The following is a 21,281-nucleotide window of genomic DNA, read 5'->3' as shown; positions in this document are numbered from 1 at the left end:
ACATGGCTTACCCAGTTCTGCATAATAAATTTGAGGGCAGTACTGGTACCAGTTCATCAGTGCCTTTAAAACGGAGAGTCTCCTCTTTCAAGCTCTCAGTGCAGATAATAAATAGGAAAAATGTCTAATTTCAGGGTAATTCTCCAATATATGAATGGGGATGAAATCTGGAAAAGAAAATATATTTTGTCCTGAATGGAGGTCATTCATGTTTTTTAAAAATAAGAGAGGCTATATCAACCCTTTTCTCTTCTGTCAGTGTCTCCAGTACAACACAGATCTTCTTGTCATTCTATTCCACAGGCAGAATGTGATGAAAAGAAAATGGCCTGTGGATCTAGACAAACCTGGTGTCACATCTGGATCCACAAGTATTAGGTGTGTAAATATGCATAATATACTTCTAACTGGGCCTCATGTAAAAATATCCAGATTGCAATGCTATTTTGAGTTTTGATGAGATAGTTGATATTGTGGGGATGGAAAAAAAGTAATTTCCCTCCTTGGGTGCTATGGCTCTACAGAACTCTCATCACTGTAGTGCTTAAAATTTCAGGACTAGAAGGACCCCCAGTAGTCTCTAACGTGCTTATTTTATTTATTTTAAATTAATTAATTAATTAATTTATTTATTTTTGGCTGTGTTGGGTCTTCGTTGCTGCGTGCGGGCTTTCTCTAATTGCGGCGAGCAGGGGCTACTCTTTTGTTGCACTGAGTGGGCTTCTCATTGTGGTGGCTTCTCATTGCGGAGCACGGGCTCTAGGCGCACAGGCTCAGTGGCCATGGCTCACGGGCCCAGCCGCTCCGCAGCATGTGGGGTCTTCCCGGACCAGGGCTCGAACCCGTGTCCCCTGCATTGGCAGGCGGATTCTTAACCACTGTGCCACCAGGGAAGTCCCTAACTTGCTTATTTTAAAGATGTAAATGTAAAGAGGTTATAGGACATATCTCATGGTCATATGAGTAGTCATAAAATTCAGACTGGAATGGAACTCAGTCCTTTCCTGAAAGTGAAATTTGTCAACGACCAAATGTAATGAGTAATCGAATTGAACTGAATACATGAATCCACTGAGCCGATCCTGAGACCCAAAAGGTGAAGAGGTCGACACAATCAACAAGGTGACCGTCTGGTTGAGAGCCAGTACAACCACATCAGAACTCTGATGATGATCCGTCACAAAATACAATTACACTGTGCTGTAAGTCCAGAGGAAGGAGAAATTTAACTCCGCCTGAGGTAGAAGAACATAATGAAATCGAATTTGCATTTAATAAAAAGTGGACTAGAGGGATAGGGATGGGGAGTGGGAGGGAGACGCAAGAGGGAGGGGATATGGGGATATATGTATACGTATAGCTGATTCACTTTTTTATAAAGCAGAAACTAACACACCATTGTAAAGCAATCATACTCCAATAAATATGTTAAAAAAATAAAGATGTAGGAGTTTCATGCCCCAAAAAATAAATTAAAAATAAAATAAAAGGTGGAGACCCATCCAGCTATTCCCATCTGTCTCACTATTTATTAATTTAGCAAATATATGCGTATCCACAGCTAAGATGCTCTCTTAGTAATAAGGAGGATAAAGCACTTCTAAAGACTTCACAAAGACATGAGGGAGATCTGCTGCAGAGGGGATACGGCATTCAGTTGCTGATGGTATCCCTAAGAACAAAACAAGTGCGGAAGATTAATGAATTGTCAGAACAGCAGGTAAGGTAATCCTAGGTGTCAATGGGGCACCTGGCCAGGCCTCTGAGGCTCTCCCTCAGCAGGTGCACTAACACTTTAAGAAGCAAGAAACAGCAGTTCCTCCGCCTCCCTCGCTCCGCATCCAGTCCTGGCCGGGCTAGCGCCTTCACGCCCTGCGGGCCACGCCTCTGCGCGCTGGTTGGCCCTCCCAGACGTGATGAAACCTCCTGCACGCATTACAGGAGCCAGACGGTTATAAAGTGAGAGGTGAGGGGAGGTCCTCAGCCTGCAAGTCGCAGCCTGCTCACTTCACGCTCGCCTGCCCGCCCACCCCGCTGGAGCCCAGGTAGGCCGGGCAGCCGGGGGTCGCAGCGCTCTCCCAGCGTGCCGTGGGGCTGCCCCGGGAGAGGGAGGAGGATGCGCAGCAGCCCGGCCTGCCCGACGGGAGGGCAGACGCGGATCCCGGCGTCTGCGGCTGCTGCGGAGCAAAGGGGGCGGGGCCGATTGTTGCGTCCCTGGGAAGACCTCCGCTGTGGTCCCGGAGGGAGGGACCTAGTGACCCGCAGAGCCAAGGCCCTGCCGCTTTGGAGAGAAGGCGGCGGCGGTTTAAGTTGGCCATTTTAAATTTCATTATTTTGTATTATATTGTGTCGAAGCCTGCGGAAGTTTTCGCATTTCAGGGGACCCGCTCCGATGGGCTGGAGGATGCACGCGGCCCGAGTGCAGTCGCGAGTCATGGGGCGACGCGGTCGCTAGGTCCTGGTCCGAGAGGGAGGGTCTGCAGGGCTGTCTGTTAAGGCCTCGGAGGATACCCCCTCACCTCCGGCAACCTCCACCCCTTCACCTAGTTACCCCTACCCCCATCTGTGTAGACTGCAAGACTCAACAAGTGACTTGCTGAGCAAATCCTGCCCAGAAGAGATCTGGGCACGACAGGCGGCGCAGTATGGGAAAAGGCAAAAGAAACGGGCATGCCTTTTCTCAATGGATATCTATTTTATAGGGCTAGTTTCAGATTAATGTTATTATTTTAATGAAGGGACAGTGTTTTTCCTCAGCCTGTGGCCTACATTATTTCTTTACCATCTATTGCCCGGGGTGCTTGATAAATAATTTAAAAGCACTGGTAACTCAACTTTTTCATTGATTGATCTCATTATTGTAAGATTAATTAAAAGTAATTTATGGCTTAGTAATATTCCATTGTATCTATGTGCCACATCTTCTTTATCCATTCATCTGTCGATGGACATTTAGGTTGGTTCCACGTCCTGGCTATGGTAAATAGTAGAGGTAGACATAAAAAATGGACTGGAGGACATGGGATGGGAGGGCAAAGATGGGGTGAAGTGAGAGTAGCATCGGCATATACACTACGGAATGTAAAATAGTTGGCTGGTGGGAAGCAGCAGCATAGCACAGGGAAATCAGCCCGGTGCTTTGCGATGACCTAGAGGGGTGGGATTGGGAGGATGGGAGGGAGGCTTAAGAGGGAGGGGATATGGGGACATGCATATGCACGTGGCTGATTCGCTTTGTTGTGCAACAGAAACTAACACAGTATTGTGAAGCAATTATACTCCAGTAAAGATCTATTAAAAAAAAAAAAAGTAATTTAGGTCTTGAACCTGTGCAGGAGTTAGTTGCTGAAATCTTAAACTTCACCATATCACTTTGCTTTTAAGTATTGGTTTAAGAAATAAAGTGCTCTGAAACAACACTGTCCAATTCAGTAACCACTAGCCACATGTGACTGTTGAGAACGTGAAGTGCTGGCTAATCCGAATTGAAATGTGCTTAAAGTGTTGATGATTTAATAGAAAAAAGCAATGTAAAATATCTTGTTAATATTTTTGTACTAATTACGTCTTGACATAATACTATTTTCAGTACATTGTGTTAAAATCTATTTGAAATTTCACTTTTTAAAAAAATTTTTATTACGCTTTTGCCTTTTTACTTTTTTAATGGCGCTACTAGTATATTTAACATTACGCATGTGGCTCACATTTCAATTGGACAGCACTGCTGTAGACATTTATGAGGAAATATGGAAAATTACTGGGAACAGGTAACAGCAGTAGGAAAAAGCGCTGCCAAGTAGGATGTTTGCAAGTAAGACTGTTTCCAATAAAAACAATAGGTGATAGTTTTAATTTGCTTTTCCTACTGGAGAAATAAGTGTGCTTTGCAATCATTTGTCGCCCCTGTTTCCCCTCCAATTTAGTGCTTACTGAGTTTCTGTAGCATGCTTAATGGGATTCACTAAGCAGCATTAGGAAGACTTAGGTAAATGACTGACTAATCACCGCACATGATTTCAGAGCACTTTCCCAGCCCATTTTTCTAGAGTCAAAAGTAGATGGCTTATTAATAGTCACCTCACTTAAACCTCAGTGAATTTTCCCAGTAAATCTCGAAGTAAATCCAAGCGTACCTAGCTTTGCAGGTACTGCTTTTTTTTTTTTTTTAACAAATTTAAGGTTTGTGACAACTCTGCATAGGTGTCATTTTTCCAACAGCATTTGCTCATTTGCTCACTTCCTGTCTGTCACATTTTTGTAACTTGAAACTTTAGCGATCTGTGATCAGTGATCTTTGATGTTTCCACTGCAAAAAGATTACTACTTGCTGAAGACTCAGATGATGGTTAGCATTTTTTAGCAATAAAGCATTTTTAAATTAAAGTATGTACATTGCTAGACATCATGCTTTTGCACACCTAATAGACTACAGTATAGTGTAAACATAACTTTTATATGCACTGGGAAACCAAAAAATTCATGTGACTTGCTTTATTGCAGTGGTCTGGAACCAAACTGACAATATCTCAGAGATGTTCCTGTATCTGATTATGGGCTATTCGGCCAAATGCATGGGAGGGGCTGCATAGGACATGTGATACTTCATTTCTGAGTTGTGTTAGTTAATACCATTTTCCATTAATTGGATCTGGTCTCATAAAAGCTCCAAATAAGGCTTTGGTTCATTTAAATACAAATGAAATGTCTTCAGAGGATTGTTCCAAGTGATTGATGCAACTTGAATATTTATATTTTTTCTTGATGCCTTTTATCTAGGCATTTGCTGCAAATTTCCATTTAAAAAAAATACCAAAATAGTTTGCAAGTTATAGATATTTAGGTAAAGTAACTGTTTTGAGCTGACAGCATTCAACTAAAACTGCTGTTTATTTCACAGTTGAGAATTGAATTTGAATTGCAAAGTAATTAACATTTGTAGGAAGTAACTTATTTGCTTCTTGGCCTACAGGGAATAGCCAAATTGTTTTTCTGAGATACTGGTGTGTATGTCCCACCTACTTTGCTTTCTTACTCACCAAGGTAGCTTTGAGACAAAAATGTTTAACTTTTTTGTCTTTTAGGACATTTTGATGGTGAACATTTTGTATCTCTGTCAACTTAAATTTTTTTGTTGTTATTAAACTAAGATATCAGATAATATTGCTTTCTCTTTTCTTTTTAGAACTTCTCTGATTGTGTTTGAATAAGTCACTTGGAGGTAAGCTAGAAGTAGTGAAATGTTTATAATAGCTGTGTATCTTAATGTTACACTTAGGCAGTATGTATGATCATCTTTTCTACCCACTATACATCTATTAGTACAGGTATAAAGCCGGCATTTAATTGTCAAGGAGACACAAGAGGCGACTGTAGTAATCTGGAGCATCTCTTGGATTTTTCAGGGCTTTTGGGATTCTGGGATGGAGAGAGTGGGGATGGGATCTCTGGCAAGGATGGAGCCAGCCTGCATGTGTATCTGTATCTTGGGTGTAAACCTAGGATACAAAACAGAATGTGGCCTGAACACTGCTAGCTCTAGCTGACCAAATCCTAATGTGAGAGGGATGCAGCCTTTGACTGGGGGCTAAGCTGCTATAGCTGGCTGGATGTTAAGGTCATCCATCTTTCCTGAATACTTGTAAGTAAATTAAATCATTCTCTGTCCCTGTGTGCCTGCCAACCTACTGGAAAATTGCTGTAGATAAGATAATTTATATTTCAGTCTTTGAAGTGGCTTATGCAAGTTTGGGCAATCAAGATTGAATACAGAATTGGATTGGATATTGAATATTTAATTTGTCTGTTTTTCTCTCCATAGAGAGCCCATAGCTCCATTGCACCATGTGTGGCATTTGGGCCCTCTTTGGCAGTGACGACTGCCTTTCTGTTCAGTGTCTGAGTGCTATGAAGATTGCACACAGAGGTCCAGATGCATTTCGTTTTGAGAATGTCAATGGATATACCAACTGCTGCTTTGGATTTCACCGTTTGGCAGTGGTTGACCAGCTGTTTGGAATGCAGCCAATTCGAGTGAAGAAATATCCTTACTTGTGGCTGTGTTACAACGGTGAGATCTACAACCACAAGAAGGTAAACAGAATAAAACCAGAAGCTATCTGGATGTGATTAAGCCTCAGAGCTAGTTGGTTATAATAATTTTATTTTGTATAATGCTTTTTGCTTTCAAACACTTTCCATGTTCATTCTCATTTGCTCCAATTATATATAGAGAGACAGGGCACCAATGCACAAAGAGGTGAAATGACTTGGTCACACACACAAACAAAATGATAAAAAGGATTACAGGGCTTCCCTGGTGGCGCAGTGGTTGGGAGTCCGCCTGCCGATGCGGGGGACACGGGTTCGTGCCCCTGTCTGGGAAGGTCCCACATGCCGCAGAGCGGCTGGGCCTGTGAGCCATGGCTGCTGAGCCTGCACATCCGGAGCCTGTGCTCTGTGACGGGAGAGGCCACAACAGTGAGGCCCGTGTACCGCAAAAAAAAAAAAAAAAAAAAGAAAAAGGATTACACTTCAGGTTTTTAACTCTTAGAATCATTGTACATATACTAGGCATTCTGAAAAAATGAATATGGAGCTCATGGATATGGGAGATCCAGTTTCAGTATAGGTGGTCAGAGAAAGCCTCTTGAGGAATTGACACTTCAACTCAGACTTGAATGGACAAGGATTAGCTAGCAGGGCTGGGAAGGGCATTTTCGTGCAGAGGGAATAGCCATGCTTAGAACCCTGAGATTGTCATAAGTGAACAAGGGCCAGGTGGAACTGGGGAGGACCAGAGCAAGGAGGACTTGGTAAGGAGGTAGAATATAATTCTGAGAGCAGTGAGATTTGAAGATTTCAAGGCAGGGATAGAATTTAATAGTTTGTGGGTGATCACATTTGTAACTTATATTTAATGCTGCCCTTAAGATGTTGCTGTTGCATAATTAATCAGGCAAAGGATAGACAGGTAGCCAGATGCAGTGGAGTGCAAGAAGTAAGACTTTCGGCAGCACTAAAATTGGAACAGCTTTTTTTTTTTTTTTTTGCGGTACGTGGGCCTCTCAATGTTGTGGCCTCTCCCGTTGTGGAGCACAGGCTCTGGACGCGCAGGCTCAGCGGCCATGGCTCACAGGCCCAGCCGGTCCGCGGCATGTGGGATCTTCCCGGACCGGGGCACGAACCCGTGTCCCCTGCATCGGCAGGCGGACTCTCAACCACTGCGCCACCAGGGAAGCCCTGGAACAGCTTTTTAATCTGGTGAAAGCATACTCTTAGGATGAGAGTAGTGAAGGTTTGGAAATTCTAACCCGAGGAAGCCAGATTTACTAAGAGCCTTGCAATCTGGAATTGTTCGGCTGGTGTTTCATAAGAAATTTTTTAATCTAAAATTTGCAAGTTATTTTTTTTTGTCACTCTCCACCCCAACTTTTAATTTTGAACATCTCAAATTTACAAAAAAAGAACAGAACATTGAGCATCTGGATGGAATAATTGTTAATGTTTTGCCTTTTTTGCTTTATCTCTCTGTCTGTATACACACACATTCAATTTTGGGCTTAATCATTTTAGAGTATACTGCAGATATTATAACACTTTACTCCTAAATATGTAAGCATTTGTCTGCTAAGAATAAGGGCATTCTTCTACCTAACACCAATACTATTATTATACCTAAGAATCCATAATACCCTCTAATATCCAGTTCATATTAATATTTCCCAGGTGTTCCACGAATATATTTATAGCTGTTTTTTGGTTTTGAGCCAGATTTCATTCAAGGGTCATACATTTGGTTGTGATTTTTCTCGGTACTTTTTGAGACTTCTTGATATATGTCTATCATTCATGAGTAGGGATTTATATTCTAGTCACCCTCTGGCCATTTTTATCTCTGAATAATAGCTTTAGTCTTTGTTTGTTGTCGGCTTATAGGAACACTCAAGAATAGGCTTTTCATTTGAAGAGTCGTTATAGTTATTCAGCATATTCCTTTCATATATTTAATAAGGGCCTACTATACATCAGACATCATTTTTATAGGTGATTGGAGGTGAAATGGAACAGGAAAGGTAAGGGAGTTTCAAGCTAGTGGGAACAGAGGAGGGGGCAGTTAAAACTTCCTTATAAAGCCAAGTTGGTACCATATACGTGAGAATGCTAAGTTTGTATTATGGCAGTAGCATCCTGACTTTCACCTTAAATTAGGTAGGAAATGCCATGTTTTACTTGAACAACATAGCTGCTTTTGTGTATTTTGTTAAATATTTTGAAAATATTTCTTTTCTAAATTAGCCAAATATGTTGTATTTTCAGAAGCAGAGAAGTTCCATTGCTTCTGCCAATCATTCAGATTATCTAGTGTGAGCAGCTAAAATCTGTCTAAAGAGTAGAATTGACATTTCAGGCTTATATAAAGAATTCTGCAACATAAGCTTCAAAGGTCCCCCTTTTTTGGTGAAAATAGAATTTACTACTAAAATCCAGCCAGCAGTTGGGAGTGGAGGGAGACTGGTCAAGGAGAGGAGGAATACGAGTGAAGGTTGGGCAAAGAGGAGGCCCCCTCCCTGCAGGGGGCATCAGAGGCCTACAGCCAGCAAGTCAAATGGCAGTGTGATTTCTTCGTGATGGCAGAATATGGGGGCTTTAAGCTAAGTGTGGCTTCAGGAGGGTGGGAAGTATACACGTGAATCATTAACCAGTAAGTTACCTGTAAACTTTAGGCCAAAGAGCCATGATGATGATGTGGTGGTGGAGTATAGATTTGGAAGCTGTTGCTTGCTGAAATCATCCAATGCTTTAGGCTCATTTATCCTGCAGGTACTTAAGCCCAGAAGGGTCAGCAGAAGACCCCTTCCAAACACTGCCTCCTAGCGACAGAGATCATCGCTGACAGTCTCTCAGAGCAAGGAGAGGTGACCAGGAGGTGGCTTTGTAGTTATTGGAAGCGGCCAAAGCCCGTTTTTGTACAGTTCCGTGCTTATGGACAAAAGGTTCACAAATCTATAGAGTGAGCATGGTTGTGAAGCATGCTCTTTACAGGTCATACACATATAAACATAGAGACTTACTTTTTGAAATTTAAAAACATGTTTTAAATGTTCAGATGTACCCAGCATTTCAACTTGTTTTTGTGAACCTCCTCTCTATTATCAGCCAAAAATATGAGTAAGTACAAAGAGGAACATACCAAGAAGTTTTCACCCTCACAGTTTGCCATTGGTGAGGGAGAGCCACGGAGTTTGGGCCTAACTTAATTGAACCCCCTCTACATGCAGTGGGAATGATGGTCTCTTTGCTGTTCCACTGGGGGATGTGGATGAATAAAGCTCCAGCATCATTTTGTCCATCACTGAGAAGTAGCTTTAATGCCTCTGCAGTGGTGGAAGGATGGGATGCTATAGTCCTCCCCAGGACCAGCAGCTCTGTGTTGGACCATTTGTCTCCACCATTGTGATGGAATCATTTATTTGTCAGGGAATAGTGCCAAATGTGTTTGTCCTTTCACTTTCTATTTTCATAGGAAGTCTGTGAGGCTGAACTTGAAGAAGCTCAGCTGATACTATATTCCCAAACCAAAATCTCACAGTTGAAGAAGACACATTTTTAGTGTCCATGACACCTGGCAATCTATTTGCTTAACATATTTATGTAAATACACGTGTATTACATACACAGTATGTATATAATATACATTTCCATCCCTCCACGGAATACAGAGGTACATTGCGTCTGTATTCTGGTTATCAGAATGCAACTAAAATTTTCACAGGCTTAGCTTTATGTTATAAAGAATTTGTATGATTCTGAGTTCAAACAGGCTATATTTTTATAATGCCATGATTCTTTTAAATCACTAACGTGCATGAAATTATAAAGCACAAAAATACTGAAGCAACTTTGCAATAAAAAAAAATTAGTGAATGCACAAGGATTCTAACATTTTTGTTTTGCTATTGTTTCCTTAAGCTGCAACACCATTTTGAATTTGAATACCAGACCAAAGTGGATGGTGAGATAATCCTTCATCTTTATGACAAAGGAGGAATTGAGCAAACAGTTTGTATGTTGGATGGGGTATTTGCATTTATTTTACTGGATACTGCCAATAAGAAAATATTCTTGGGCAGAGATACCTATGGAGTCAGACCTTTGTTTAAAGCCGTGACAGAAGATGGATTTTTGGCCGTGTGTTCAGAAGCTAAAGGTAATGATAGAATTTTACTGTAGATTTTCATTACTGTCCTGATTCTGTGTTTTCTTTTAAATAATATTTATAAATCTAATCCAATGCATATTTACAAATGGGGCAACCCAGATTTTTTACAAGTGACTATGTGAGTCATGGACTTTCTGAGCTTTTCTTTATAAAGCCAAGGAGTTGGACTCTCCTTTTAGCACTTAAATTCTGTAAACCTTAGAGGATAAGTCTGTAGTAAAGTCATTTAATTTTTGTCGTGCTGATAGGCTCTGCGTCTGGTCTGATCCCATATGTATTTTCAAGTTTTCCTATGTCACATTGTAATGGTAGGGTTGGCCGGCCCTGCAGTTATTGCACTGTGGTACTGTGCCATGGCTATCACACAGACTCATTATAATTTAGCATTTTTTAAACAGCTTTATTGGTGTATAATTTACATGCCATACAATTCTTCCATTTAAAGTGTACAATTCAGTGGTTTTTAGTATGTTCATAGATATCTGCAACCAATGCTTCGGTCAATTTTAGAAATTTTTTATCACCTCAAAAATAAACCCCGTAGGGAAATCCCTGGCGATCCAGTGGTTAGGACTCTGCGCTTTCACTGCTGAGGGCCCCGGTTCGATTCCTGGTCAGGGGAACTGAGATCCCACAAGTCTTGCAATGCAGCCAAAAAAATAAAAATAAACCTAGTACTCTTGAGCTGTCACTCCCCATCACTCCATATCCATCAGCCATTAAACTTCCTGTCCCCAACTACCTCCTCTACCCCCTCTCCCCCCCAAGTCCCAGCCAACTGCCAATCTGCTTTCAGTCTATGTGGATTTCCCTATTCTGGGCATTCCATATGAACGGAGTCATACCATATGTGGTCTTTTGTTACTGGCTTCTGTCACTTGGCATAATGTTTCCGAGGTCTGCCTATGTTGTAACATGTATCAGTATTTACTTTTTATGGACAAAAGATACTTCATTACATGGATATACCACATTCTGTTTATCCACTGTTAATCCTTTTGTCAGTTGATGGACAATTGGCTCTTATGAATAATGCTTCTCTACATATTTGTGTACAAGTTTTTGTGTTTTCATTTCTCTTCGGTGTATACCTAGGAGTGGACTTGCTGGGTCACGTGGTTTACTCTGTGTTTACAAATAGTGTCAAAAAGAATAAAATACTTGAGAATAAATCTAACAAAAGCAGTGCAAAACTGTATGTTGAAAACTATAAAACATTGTTGAAAGAAATGAAAGAAGATCTAAATAAATTGGAAAGCATACAATGATCATGGATCGAAGACTTAACATTGTTAAGTTGGCACAGACTCTCCCAATGAATCTACAGATTCAGCATGACCTCTGTCAGAATCCCAGGTGATTTCTTCGTAAAAATTGGCAAGCTGACTCTGAAATTCATAGGGAATGGCAAAGGACTCACAATAACCAAAACAATCTTGAGAAAGAATAAAGTAGGAGGATTCTCACTTCCTGACTTCAAAACGTACTACAAAATAACGGTAATCAGGACAGTGTGGTACTGGCAGGACAGACATATAGACCAGTGGAATCGAACTAAGAGTCCAGAAGTGAATCCATACATCTGCAGTCAACAGATTTTCATCAAGGGTTCCAAGACCATTCAATGGGCGAAGAATAGTCTTTTCAACAAATGGTGCTGGGACAACTGGACACACACATGCAAAAAAATGAAGTTATTAAACCTTTACCTCACACCATACATAAAAATTAAAGTGGGTCAAACTCCTAAATGTAAACACTAAAACTATAAATCTCTTAGAAGAAAATATATGGCTAAATCTTCATGACCTTGGATTTTGCAGAGATTTCTTAGATATGACCCCGAAAGCACAAGCAACAAAAAAATAAATTGGATTTCATCAGAAGTAAACATTCTTGTACTTCAAAGGACACCATCAAGAAAGTGAAAAGACAACCCACAGAATGGAATAAAATACTTATAAATCATATTTAGCATTTCTTACAAAGTTGAGGAAGGCATTCATCTTTTATCTCCTAGCTAGATAGAATGACATCTTAAAATCTGGTCTACCTGCCCGTCTGCCTTTTTGCCTCATTCCTTAAATCACTTACTGTGATCGTATGGCAAAGAAGTATATATGTTATTTACCGAAAGTGCTGTTAGGGAAGCCCAGCAAAGAGAACACAAGGGAAAAGCAGACTCCATACTTCCACTGTGTCTCCAAAACCTTGATATGGAATTACGGTCTCACTACAATTTACCCTCTGAAATTTCTTGACTTGTGATTTTCTTACATCCTTAACACTGCCCTTTTCTAAACAACATGATCTCATCTAGAATACTGTACTGCAACAGTTTTCCTTTCTCAGTGCTTTTAGAATAGCCTATCAAAAACTCATTTGGTCATGGTGCTCCCTGCTTAAAATCTTGTAACTGCTTCTCCCCCTACGGGAGCTGTGTGGCTAGCTTGAGGTCTGCTAGCTGGTGATAGGATCTGGGGCTTGTCTGCTGTTTGAATTCCACACTACACAGTAGATTCCTGGGTCAACAAACTCAAATTATAAATCATAATAAGTATTCTGTGTAGATAGGCTTACTGTTTATAATAAACCACTGATTTTTCTTTTCTTTTTTTTTTTTGCGGTATGTGGGCCTCTTACCGTTGTGGCCTCTCCCATTGTGGAGCACAGGCTCCGGACTCGCAGGCTCAGCGGCCATGGCTCATGGGCCCAGCCGCTCCGCGGCATGTGGGATCTTCCCGGACCGGGGCATGAACCCGTGTCCCCCTGCATCGGCAGGCGGACTCTCAACCACTGCGCCACCAGGGAAGCCCCTGATTTTTCTTTTTTAATCACAGATCATGGTGAAGTCAAGTGGGTTACTTCCTGTGAGAACTTATTGAGGGAATTTAAATTATAATGTTTAACTCACACACAGTATATAATAGCTACATAAGGGATAGATGTTTGATTTCTTAATATCTGAGTTTAAAGTACGTAATGGTGGATCATTTTGCCTGTTAAAAGACTGGGAACCACAGCTATTTTCTTAAGATACCTCAGTGATGACAAGTGACTACCAGGATATCATAAAATTAAGTTTCAAGTCATTCTCTTTGCTTAATAAATGTATCTTTTCTTGTATTTGTTTGCTTTAGTGAAGAAAATAGATTTTTTAAAATCAGAAATTCCAGCTAGGGAGAAGAAATTGAACACTGAAGATTTTCCTATTGCCTTGAATTACTATAAACCAGTGTAATTTTGCTGTGCATCTCTGTACTATTACCTTTCTAGTAAGTAGATGGTAGGGTTTTGAGTGGTTATATTTTTCCAGTTTTGCTTATGTAATGGACACGTATTTGTATTAAAGAGGGACGATAAATAGGAAGTTAGAGGATATTAACTAATCATGAAAGTTACTGTAAAGTATTATCCTCATATGAATAAATTTATCTTTTTGAATATGTAGGTCTCATTAGCTTGAAGCACTCCATGACTCCTTTTTTAAAAGTGGAGCCTTTTCTCCCAGGACACTATGAAGTTTTGGATTTAAAGCCAAATGGCAAAGTAGCATCGGTGGAAATGGTTAAATATCATAACTGTAGAGATGAGCCTCTGCATGCCCTGTATGACAGCGTGGAGAAACTCTTCCCAGGTAAGAAAGCAGAAGCCCACCCACCTGTTCCCCACCTCTCTCCCCCAAAGGAAAACTGTACTCTCACATCACTGGAATGATGTAAGTTCGAAAATCTGTTTCCTTTTTAATTTGGAGGTGACACATTGCAATGTGGCCAACTTCACTGTTGAGCAAATGCCATCATGATAGAGGTAGATGACTGTGTGCCCATTTCAGTAAATAATTCAGCCCAGGCTTTTCCACAGCTATTTAATTTCCTTTATGTGTTAATAGGTTTTGAGATAGAAACTGTGAAGAACAACCTCCGAATCCTTTTTGACAATGCCATTAAGAAACGTTTGATGACGGACAGAAGGATTGGCTGCCTTTTATCAGGTGAAGTCAGTTTAAAAACCTAATTGTATTTAGTGCATATTTAAGTTAAATGATTTATAGCTATCCTGGAGGTTTTGACTATAAAATACTATATGATTTAATCTTTCCTCCATTATAGGATGAAAAAGTTTTCTGTAAGTTGCTTTCAATATTTTAATAATAATGTAGCAAATTAAAGTGATACTATAATTATATTGGCACGAGTGAGCTAGTAAACATTCTTTAGAATGTTCCATGTCCTCCTACTCCACCATCTTGATTCGAGTCCTAGAATGTGTGTAGTGGTTTTCAACCAATTCAAATACTGTTACCATTATCACAGGTTAAATGTTAGATTTTTCTTATTCAAGTTGATTTTCAATTTATAAAACTTGGGGATTTTAAATGGTAAAACTCTAATCTTAGTGCTTAATAGGAATGTAAATCATATCTGTCCCTGTCTTATGTAAGGCCCATAACCACTTGTCTTGCTCATAGGTGGCTTGGATTCCAGTTTGGTTGCTGCCATCCTGTTGAAGCAGCTAAAAGAGGCCCAAGTACAGTATCCTCTCCAGACGTTTGCGATTGGCATGGAAGACAGTCCCGATTTACTAGCTGCTAGAAAGGTAAGACACTGTCTTTGTCTGTTATGTAGTTAAGACAGACTTGTTCGTAATTGATGGTTCTATACTTTGCTGCTGCATTGACTTAGATAATTGTTTTGAATTAAATATATTAAAATGGAATGAAATGCCTGTTGAATATCAACTATGTTGAACACTGTACTCTGGGCACTTTTTTTTTTTGCGGTACACGGGCCTCTCACTGTTGTGGCCTCTCCCGTTGCGGAGCACAGGCTCCAGACGCGCAGGCTCAGCGGCCATGGCTCACGGGCCCAGCCGCTCTGCGGCATGTGGGATCTTCCCGGACCAGGGCACGAACCCGTGTCCCTGGCATTGGCAGGTGGACTCTCAACCACTGCGCCACTAGGGAAGCCCCTCTGGGCACTTTTATCTATCACGACCCATGCAGTCCTCACAAAGACCCTCTGATAATTCCGCCCTTTTGAGAGTTAGGGCATGGTATAGTGGTTCAGGCTATAGGCGTTAGAGCCTGACTGCTGGTTTCAAATCCTACTTCTACCACACAATTCCTCACTTACGCAATGGAAATAATAGTATCTACCATGGGATAGTTTTGAGGTGAAAATTACATAATACTTAATATAAGTGTGTAGGATATAACCTAGTGTGTATGAGTACTTAGAGACTGTTAGCTATTCTTTTTACTTTTCTTTTCTTTTTTTTTTATAAAGTACTGTGTTTAGGGCTGTGGGCAGAGGGGACCTTGTACACATTCAGTGTGCGGGAGACCTCGTTCCCGCTTTGGAGAAACTTGCATAGAATGGCTGAGAAGGAGCAAGCAGGTGGTCCCAAAGCAAGCTGACCAATGCTAAATGAATCCACAATAGCCAAAGGAAACAGAATGAGGGGAGGGGCCATTTAATTTAGGAATAACATCCTGGATGTAAAATTAGGCATTGCAGGAGGGCCAAAAGGAGGTAAAATCAGTGTGAGGGGGAGTGGGAGGCATGCTTGTTCGGGTGAAGTCTTGGCGTGGGAAGAGTGGCTGGGAGCTCTACCTCTCGGTGGTCAGTGGAGGGCAGACACTGGGGGAGGCAAGGGAGCCTGACTAGGTGGGGCTTGTATTCAGTGGCCTAGAGAATCATTTCCCCTTATTGTGGTGGCCTACGGAATCATTTCCGCTTAGTTTGTCTTGTTTGTTTAACACCCTTGTTAATTCATAATGTGTTGTGAACTACAGTCCCGCTTCATTTTCAAGAGTAGTCCTTTAAAACACAAGCCTGTGGGTATTTCTTTGTATAATCAGGTGGCAAATCATATTGGCAGCGAACACCATGAAGTCCTCTTTAACTCTGAGGAAGGCATTCAGGTCCTGGATGAAGTCATATTTTCCTTGGAAACTTACGATATTACAACAGTCCGTGCTTCAGTAGGTAAGGTATTTTATGATCCCAAAAAGATTTTTAATACTGAAAAGGTGTAAGGATTAAACAGTCCTGTTTCAAGCAGTTGTTTAAAAAAACAGTACTCAAGAATGAACACAGGTAAAATTCCTGTGTCAGCAATTGTTGAAGACAAGGCCATTTAAGAATTCCTGAAATCTCTCTTGGAGAGGAACAGTAAATACATAGTTACACTTCCACATTTATGGTATCACTATATATATTTCTCCAAAAAGTAGATACATATGTTTTGCACCACCTTTACCCCAGTTTCTCTGTATAAAAGTTTCTTGGGCTGTATAGGGAAATAGGTCTACGTTGTAACTAATTTCTGTAAGGAATGCTCGTTTTAGATATATTTTGGTAAATATTCCATCATACGACTTATCAGTAACATATTGTGCAGCAAGAAATACTAGTTTTACCCTGTGGATACACACTGAGATTAGAAGCATACTCCCAATCAGACTGATCTAATTTTGCTGAGCCTCTAAAATGCTACTGGCTTAGATATGCCTCTCTTAAGGGATGCTGAATCTGACAGGACTCCATTGCAAAGTTTAGGGTCTGCACCCTCATGCTCTAAACTTTGCAGTAATAGTACAGAGGTGCTGTCTCTCCCAAGGAAGCAAAAATTAGTTCTTGAAGGGCAAAAAAACCTTAGGTATTACAGTGGTTTCTGGCCTTCCAAAGGGCCACAGTACATCAGCAGAAATACGGTATTTCTGGTACTGATATTTCATTGGTGAAGGAGATTAGGGAAAAAGGTCTAAAAAGTATCCCTAGGGAGGTGATAATGAAAAAACAGTTAAGAACAGATACTGGTTTACAGGGATGTGGAGCAGGGACCAACCGCGGGCCTCTCACTGTTGTGGCCTCTCCTGTTGCGGAGCACAGGCTCCGGACGCACAGGCTCAGCAGCCATGGCTCACGGGCCCAGCCGCTCCGCGGCATGTGGGACCTTCCCGGACCAGGGCACGAACCCATGTCCCCCGCCTCGGCAGGCGGACTCTCAACCACTGCGCCACCAGGGAAGCCCCAACCAGCATCTTTTAATGATGCAATATTCTTAACTGTATTTGACATATGCTGAATGGGGAGTAAGTATCAGAAAAAAAGCCCCGAATAAACATTAAGATACCAAAGCCTTAACTTTTAATTTTTTTATAGTGATACTGGTGTGAAAGTTATCACATTTAAGATATTTGAGTCATTGTTCAGCAAAATGTTTTAGCATTTTTAACATTGTTTAGCAAAATTTTCAGATAGACATTCTTGGTCTGAAAGCAGTAATATTTTAAAACCTATATATAAAATTGTGGAAGGGTTTTGGGTTGTTTCATCACAACAGTGCAATTTTTGGATTACATACATAAAAAGATAGGTACCATATAAAGGTATTGTTTTTGCATACTATATTAACAGAGAGTCTAGTCTGATAGCAAAGCTTGCAGTCATTTCCAGAAATCAAATAAAAGGCATTTTTGGTAGAGGGTTATGTGGACATTAACAATAATTTCTGTCTCTTTTTTAAGGTATGTACTTAATTTCAAAGTACATTCGGAAGAACACGGATAGCGTAGTGATCTTCTCTGGAGAAGGTTCAGATGAACTTACACAGGGTTACATATATTTTCACAAGGTAAGCATTCTCAAATGGAGGGATATTGATCCTAGGGGAAGAAAAGTATGAATTATTATTTACCTATTTTCTATCGTTTTTGGTATAACAGTAACACTTTGAATATCTTGTGAGGCATATCAGGAAATCTGATAGTGTCTGTATTTTGGGGGAGAGAAAGAAGTCTTAATAGTGTCAGATAATATCTTTTTTTGAACTAGTTAAGCCTAAGAATCATGTTTCTGTTCTTAGTCTCCTATGGTCTTATGGCTGTCGTACAGCATGTCATTTTATTTGTTCTAGCACTAGCAGTCTTGGTGTGAGGGAAGGTACGTTTTATCAAGCATTTACTCCCTTCCCTAAGCTCTGTTTGGCTTTTTGTCTTACCCACCTTTAGAATTGGAGTTACGTGTACGAGTAAGATATAAAAACTGTTTCATGTGCCAGAAGCAAAGCTTGTGGGTGTATTTGTAACTTCAGCTCTGTTTGCAAAATAGGCTCCTTCCCCTGAGAAGGCCGAGGAGGAGAGTGAGCGGCTTCTGAAGGAACTGTATTTGTTTGATGTTCTCCGAGCAGATCGAACTACTGCTGCCCATGGGTAAACGTGGTATTTTAGGAAGCAATTGTAAAAATAACCTCAAAAAACAAAAGGCTCAGTGGTCGATTTCTTTCTTTCCAGTTAGTATATGTTGCAAAGTATGCCTTCTATAGAGAAAATGAAGCTTGTCTCTTAGTGCAAAAGGATTAGGCTGAATCAGAGTGCTGTTGTCATGGTGAGAGGACATGGATAGGCGGTTTGAGATGGAGTTCCCATCTTGAAAGCACAACATCTTGCCCACTTCTGGGCAACTGAGATGGAAGGCACTTGCAGCTTTTTTTTTTTTTAAGAGAAGTAAAGATTATACACCTTCATGTTGTGAGCGTTGAGCGCCTGCCATGCCAGTTTGATGCTGTGGGGACCATGTGTGGGGAGAGGGAAGCGAAGATGCAAGAGATTTGATTAGCTTAAAGTTGGCTAAAGTTTTCACTTTTTAAAGCTGGTCATGCTGGAGAATTGAAGACTCTTACTGTACGTGATAAACAACCAATATCAACTCTTTTAGTTGCTTCTGCCAAATCACACTTAGATTAGAAAATAATATGAGGTTGGGGAATGAACTGAGTTCAGACATTTGTACTACTAACTGATGAATAACTTACATTCAGTATAAACCAGCATTCCACAGTGTTTCATCAAAGGCCACATCATCTGTTTCTTGAATCCTGGGGACTCTGGTTAGGACAAGCAGATAGGGTAATAACCGCAGATCAGCATTACAGTTTTTAATAGGACGAGAGAAAAAATTGTGAGTCAGAAAAGTCCAGGCAAAGTACGTTCTTAATGATCAGGTCACTCATTCTTTTTCTGATTTTTGAGTTATTTAATAGTTTACAGAAGGGAAAGTAAAAGTAATTATTCTCCAGTAGTTTGTTTCACTCCCTAGATGATGTAATATGTACTCTGAATGAAGGCTTTTGTATTCATGCATTAGCGTAGGGCAGTTACTTAGGATTATAAAAATGACTTTATAATGTTAACATTACTTAGAGGCTAAGTGAATTCCTAGGAAACTAAGTCTGAATCTAAACAGACAGGCACTAAATATCCATTTTGATTTAGATTTTCTTCTTTTCCTTTTTAAGCCTTGAACTGAGAGTCCCCTTCCTGGATCATCGATTTTCTTCCTATTACATGTCTCTGCCACCAAATATGAGAATCCCCAAGGTGGGTGAATCAAGATAAAAACTGTCAAAAAACCACTGATACTGGTAATATTTAGAATTTTCACTCCTTTTGTTTTCATGTCAGAACGGGATAGAAAAACATCTTCTGAGAGAGACCTTTGAGGACTCCAATCTGATACCTAAAGAGATTCTCTGGCGACCAAAAGAAGCCTTCAGTGATGGAATAACCTCAGTTAAGAATTCCTGGTTTAGGATTTTACAGGAATACATTGACCATCAGGTATCATGTCTTTAAAAGTATTTTCTGGAATAGGATAATTTGGGTGCAGAGGAGTAATCACTGTTCATTTTGTATTTAACTTAAATGTTTGTGTCTGCAGGAGAGATGCCCTATAAACAATACTTCTTTTAAAGAATTCTGTAAGAATAAAGTGGCATCTAGAATAGAGAGAGGAGACTTACCAGTCATCACTGACTTTTTTTTTTTAATTTATCTATTTTATTTATTTTTGGCTGCATTGGGTCTTCGTGGCTGCGCGTGGGCTTTCTCTAGTTGTGGTGAGCGGGGGCTATTCTTCGTTGCGGTGCGCGGGCTTCTCATTGCGGTGGCTTCTCTTGTTGCAGAGCACGGGCTCTAGGCCTGCAGGCTTCAGTTGTAGCACGCAGGCTCAGTAGTTGTGGTACGTGGGCTCTAGAGTGTGGGCTCGGTAGTAGTGGTGCACTGGCTTAGTTGCTGCGCGGCATGTGGGATCTTCCCACACCAGGGCTTGAGCCCGTGTGGCCTGCATTGGCAGGTGGATTCTTAACCAGTGCGCCACCAGGGAAGCCCCCTGGCTTTCATCTTACACATTTTTGGGCACCTGTTGGGTGCCAGACGTTATTAGGCACAAATGAATCAAACACTTAGAGCCACCACTTAGAAGAAGTATGCATGTGAATGTTCCTTAAAGGTCACTGCAGCTATGTATATTACGGTATTTTAGCATTTTCTAAGTGATCCAAAGAGTCTCTCACACAATATACATTCATGCCTTTTCTCTTTTTGTTTGTTTTCTGTTTTTGTGAAGCCAGATTAAATACAAGTATTTCCATGCTGGTTAAAAAACCATTTCGCTTCTATCTTGTTATTCTTGCAGGTTGATGACGCGGCGATGGCAAGCGCAGCCCAAAAATTTGCCGTCAATACTCCCAAAACGAAAGAAGGCTATTACTACCGTCAGATCTTTGAACGCCACTACCCGGGCCGCGCCGACTGGCTGCCTCATTACTGGATGCCCAGGTGGACTAGCGCCACTGACCCTTCCGCCCGCACTCTGACCCATTATAAGGCCACTGCCAAAGCTTAGGTATTCCCTGAGCCGTGGAGTGAAAGCAAACATTTCTTCTCATTGTGAAGGGTAGAGGGCTTGGGGGCAGGAAGGGTCAACGGCCCAGGCTTGCTTGGGTGTGAAAAAATAAAAGTCTTAAATCTGAAACATTGCTCTAGTCATTTATATTCATACAGCCCCCTCATCAGAGGTAGCTAGAAACTGAACAGCTTTCACTGTATCACAATAAGAGAGTGAGCTAGGAAAGGGGCAACAGTCTGATGTTTGGGAAGCCTCACATGCCCTCTCCTGGCAGAGCTACTGGAGAGGACTTTTGGGTCTCATGCCAGCAGGGCCTCCTTCCAGGCCTTGCCTCATCTACGTGTGGTCCTCCTCTGACCTCCTCC

At 41.0% G+C, this 21,281-nt stretch overlaps 1 protein-coding gene and 1 long non-coding RNA gene across 3 annotated transcripts in view; both read left to right on the top strand.

Moving 5' to 3' along the window:
- LOC149748418 (uncharacterized) overlaps positions 1-601 on the top strand; it is a 117,804-nt gene extending 117,203 nt beyond the window's left edge. The window contains exon 6 of the long non-coding RNA XR_016394215.1: positions 304-601. This is a non-coding gene — a long non-coding RNA (uncharacterized LOC149748418). The remainder of the gene's footprint in view (positions 1-303) is intronic.
- Positions 602-1,917: 1,316 nt separating this feature from the next.
- Positions 1,918-21,055, top strand: ASNS (asparagine synthetase (glutamine-hydrolyzing)). Of its 2 annotated transcripts, none has more exons than XM_089917040.1 (13): positions 1,918-2,045; positions 5,186-5,221; positions 5,822-6,093; positions 9,973-10,015; positions 13,674-13,859; positions 14,115-14,216; positions 14,694-14,821; positions 16,086-16,212; positions 17,757-17,863; positions 18,340-18,440; positions 19,526-19,607; positions 19,692-19,847; positions 20,704-21,055. In XM_089917040.1, exons 3-13 carry the CDS (start codon positions 5,845-5,847, stop codon positions 20,911-20,913), a joined length of 1,491 nt encoding a protein of 496 aa, XP_089773166.1. In that variant the 5' UTR covers positions 1,918-2,045; positions 5,186-5,221; positions 5,822-5,844; the 3' UTR covers positions 20,914-21,055. The 2 variants fall into 2 exon arrangements, with proteins under 2 accessions (XP_089773166.1, XP_022442375.1); XM_022586667.3 differs by having other exon boundaries at positions 9,973-10,210.
- Positions 21,056-21,281: the final 226 nt, after the last annotated feature.

This window comes from Delphinapterus leucas, chromosome 9, assembly GCF_059928025.1.
Source record: "Delphinapterus leucas isolate spDelLeu-1000000601 "Yukka" chromosome 9, BTC_Dleu_Yukka2, whole genome shotgun sequence".
Lineage (NCBI taxonomy): Eukaryota > Metazoa > Chordata > Mammalia > Artiodactyla > Monodontidae > Delphinapterus > Delphinapterus leucas.
This window is presented reverse-complemented; position numbering and strand designations above follow the sequence as displayed.

What these genes read in the sequence shown, in the direction of transcription:
- ASNS (XM_022586667.3), top strand. Translation starts at nt 5,845, where the DNA reads ATGTGTGGCATTTGGGCCCTCTTTGGCAGTGACGACTGCCTTTCTGTT. An exon ending in ATTTACTAGCTGCTAGAAAG is followed by an intron (nt 14,822 to 16,085) that starts GTAAGACACTGT and finishes TTGTATAATCAG; the next exon opens with GTGGCAAATCATATTGGCAG. An exon ending in AACAGTCCGTGCTTCAGTAG is followed by an intron (nt 16,213 to 17,756) that starts GTAAGGTATTTT and finishes CTCTTTTTTAAG; the next exon opens with GTATGTACTTAATTTCAAAG.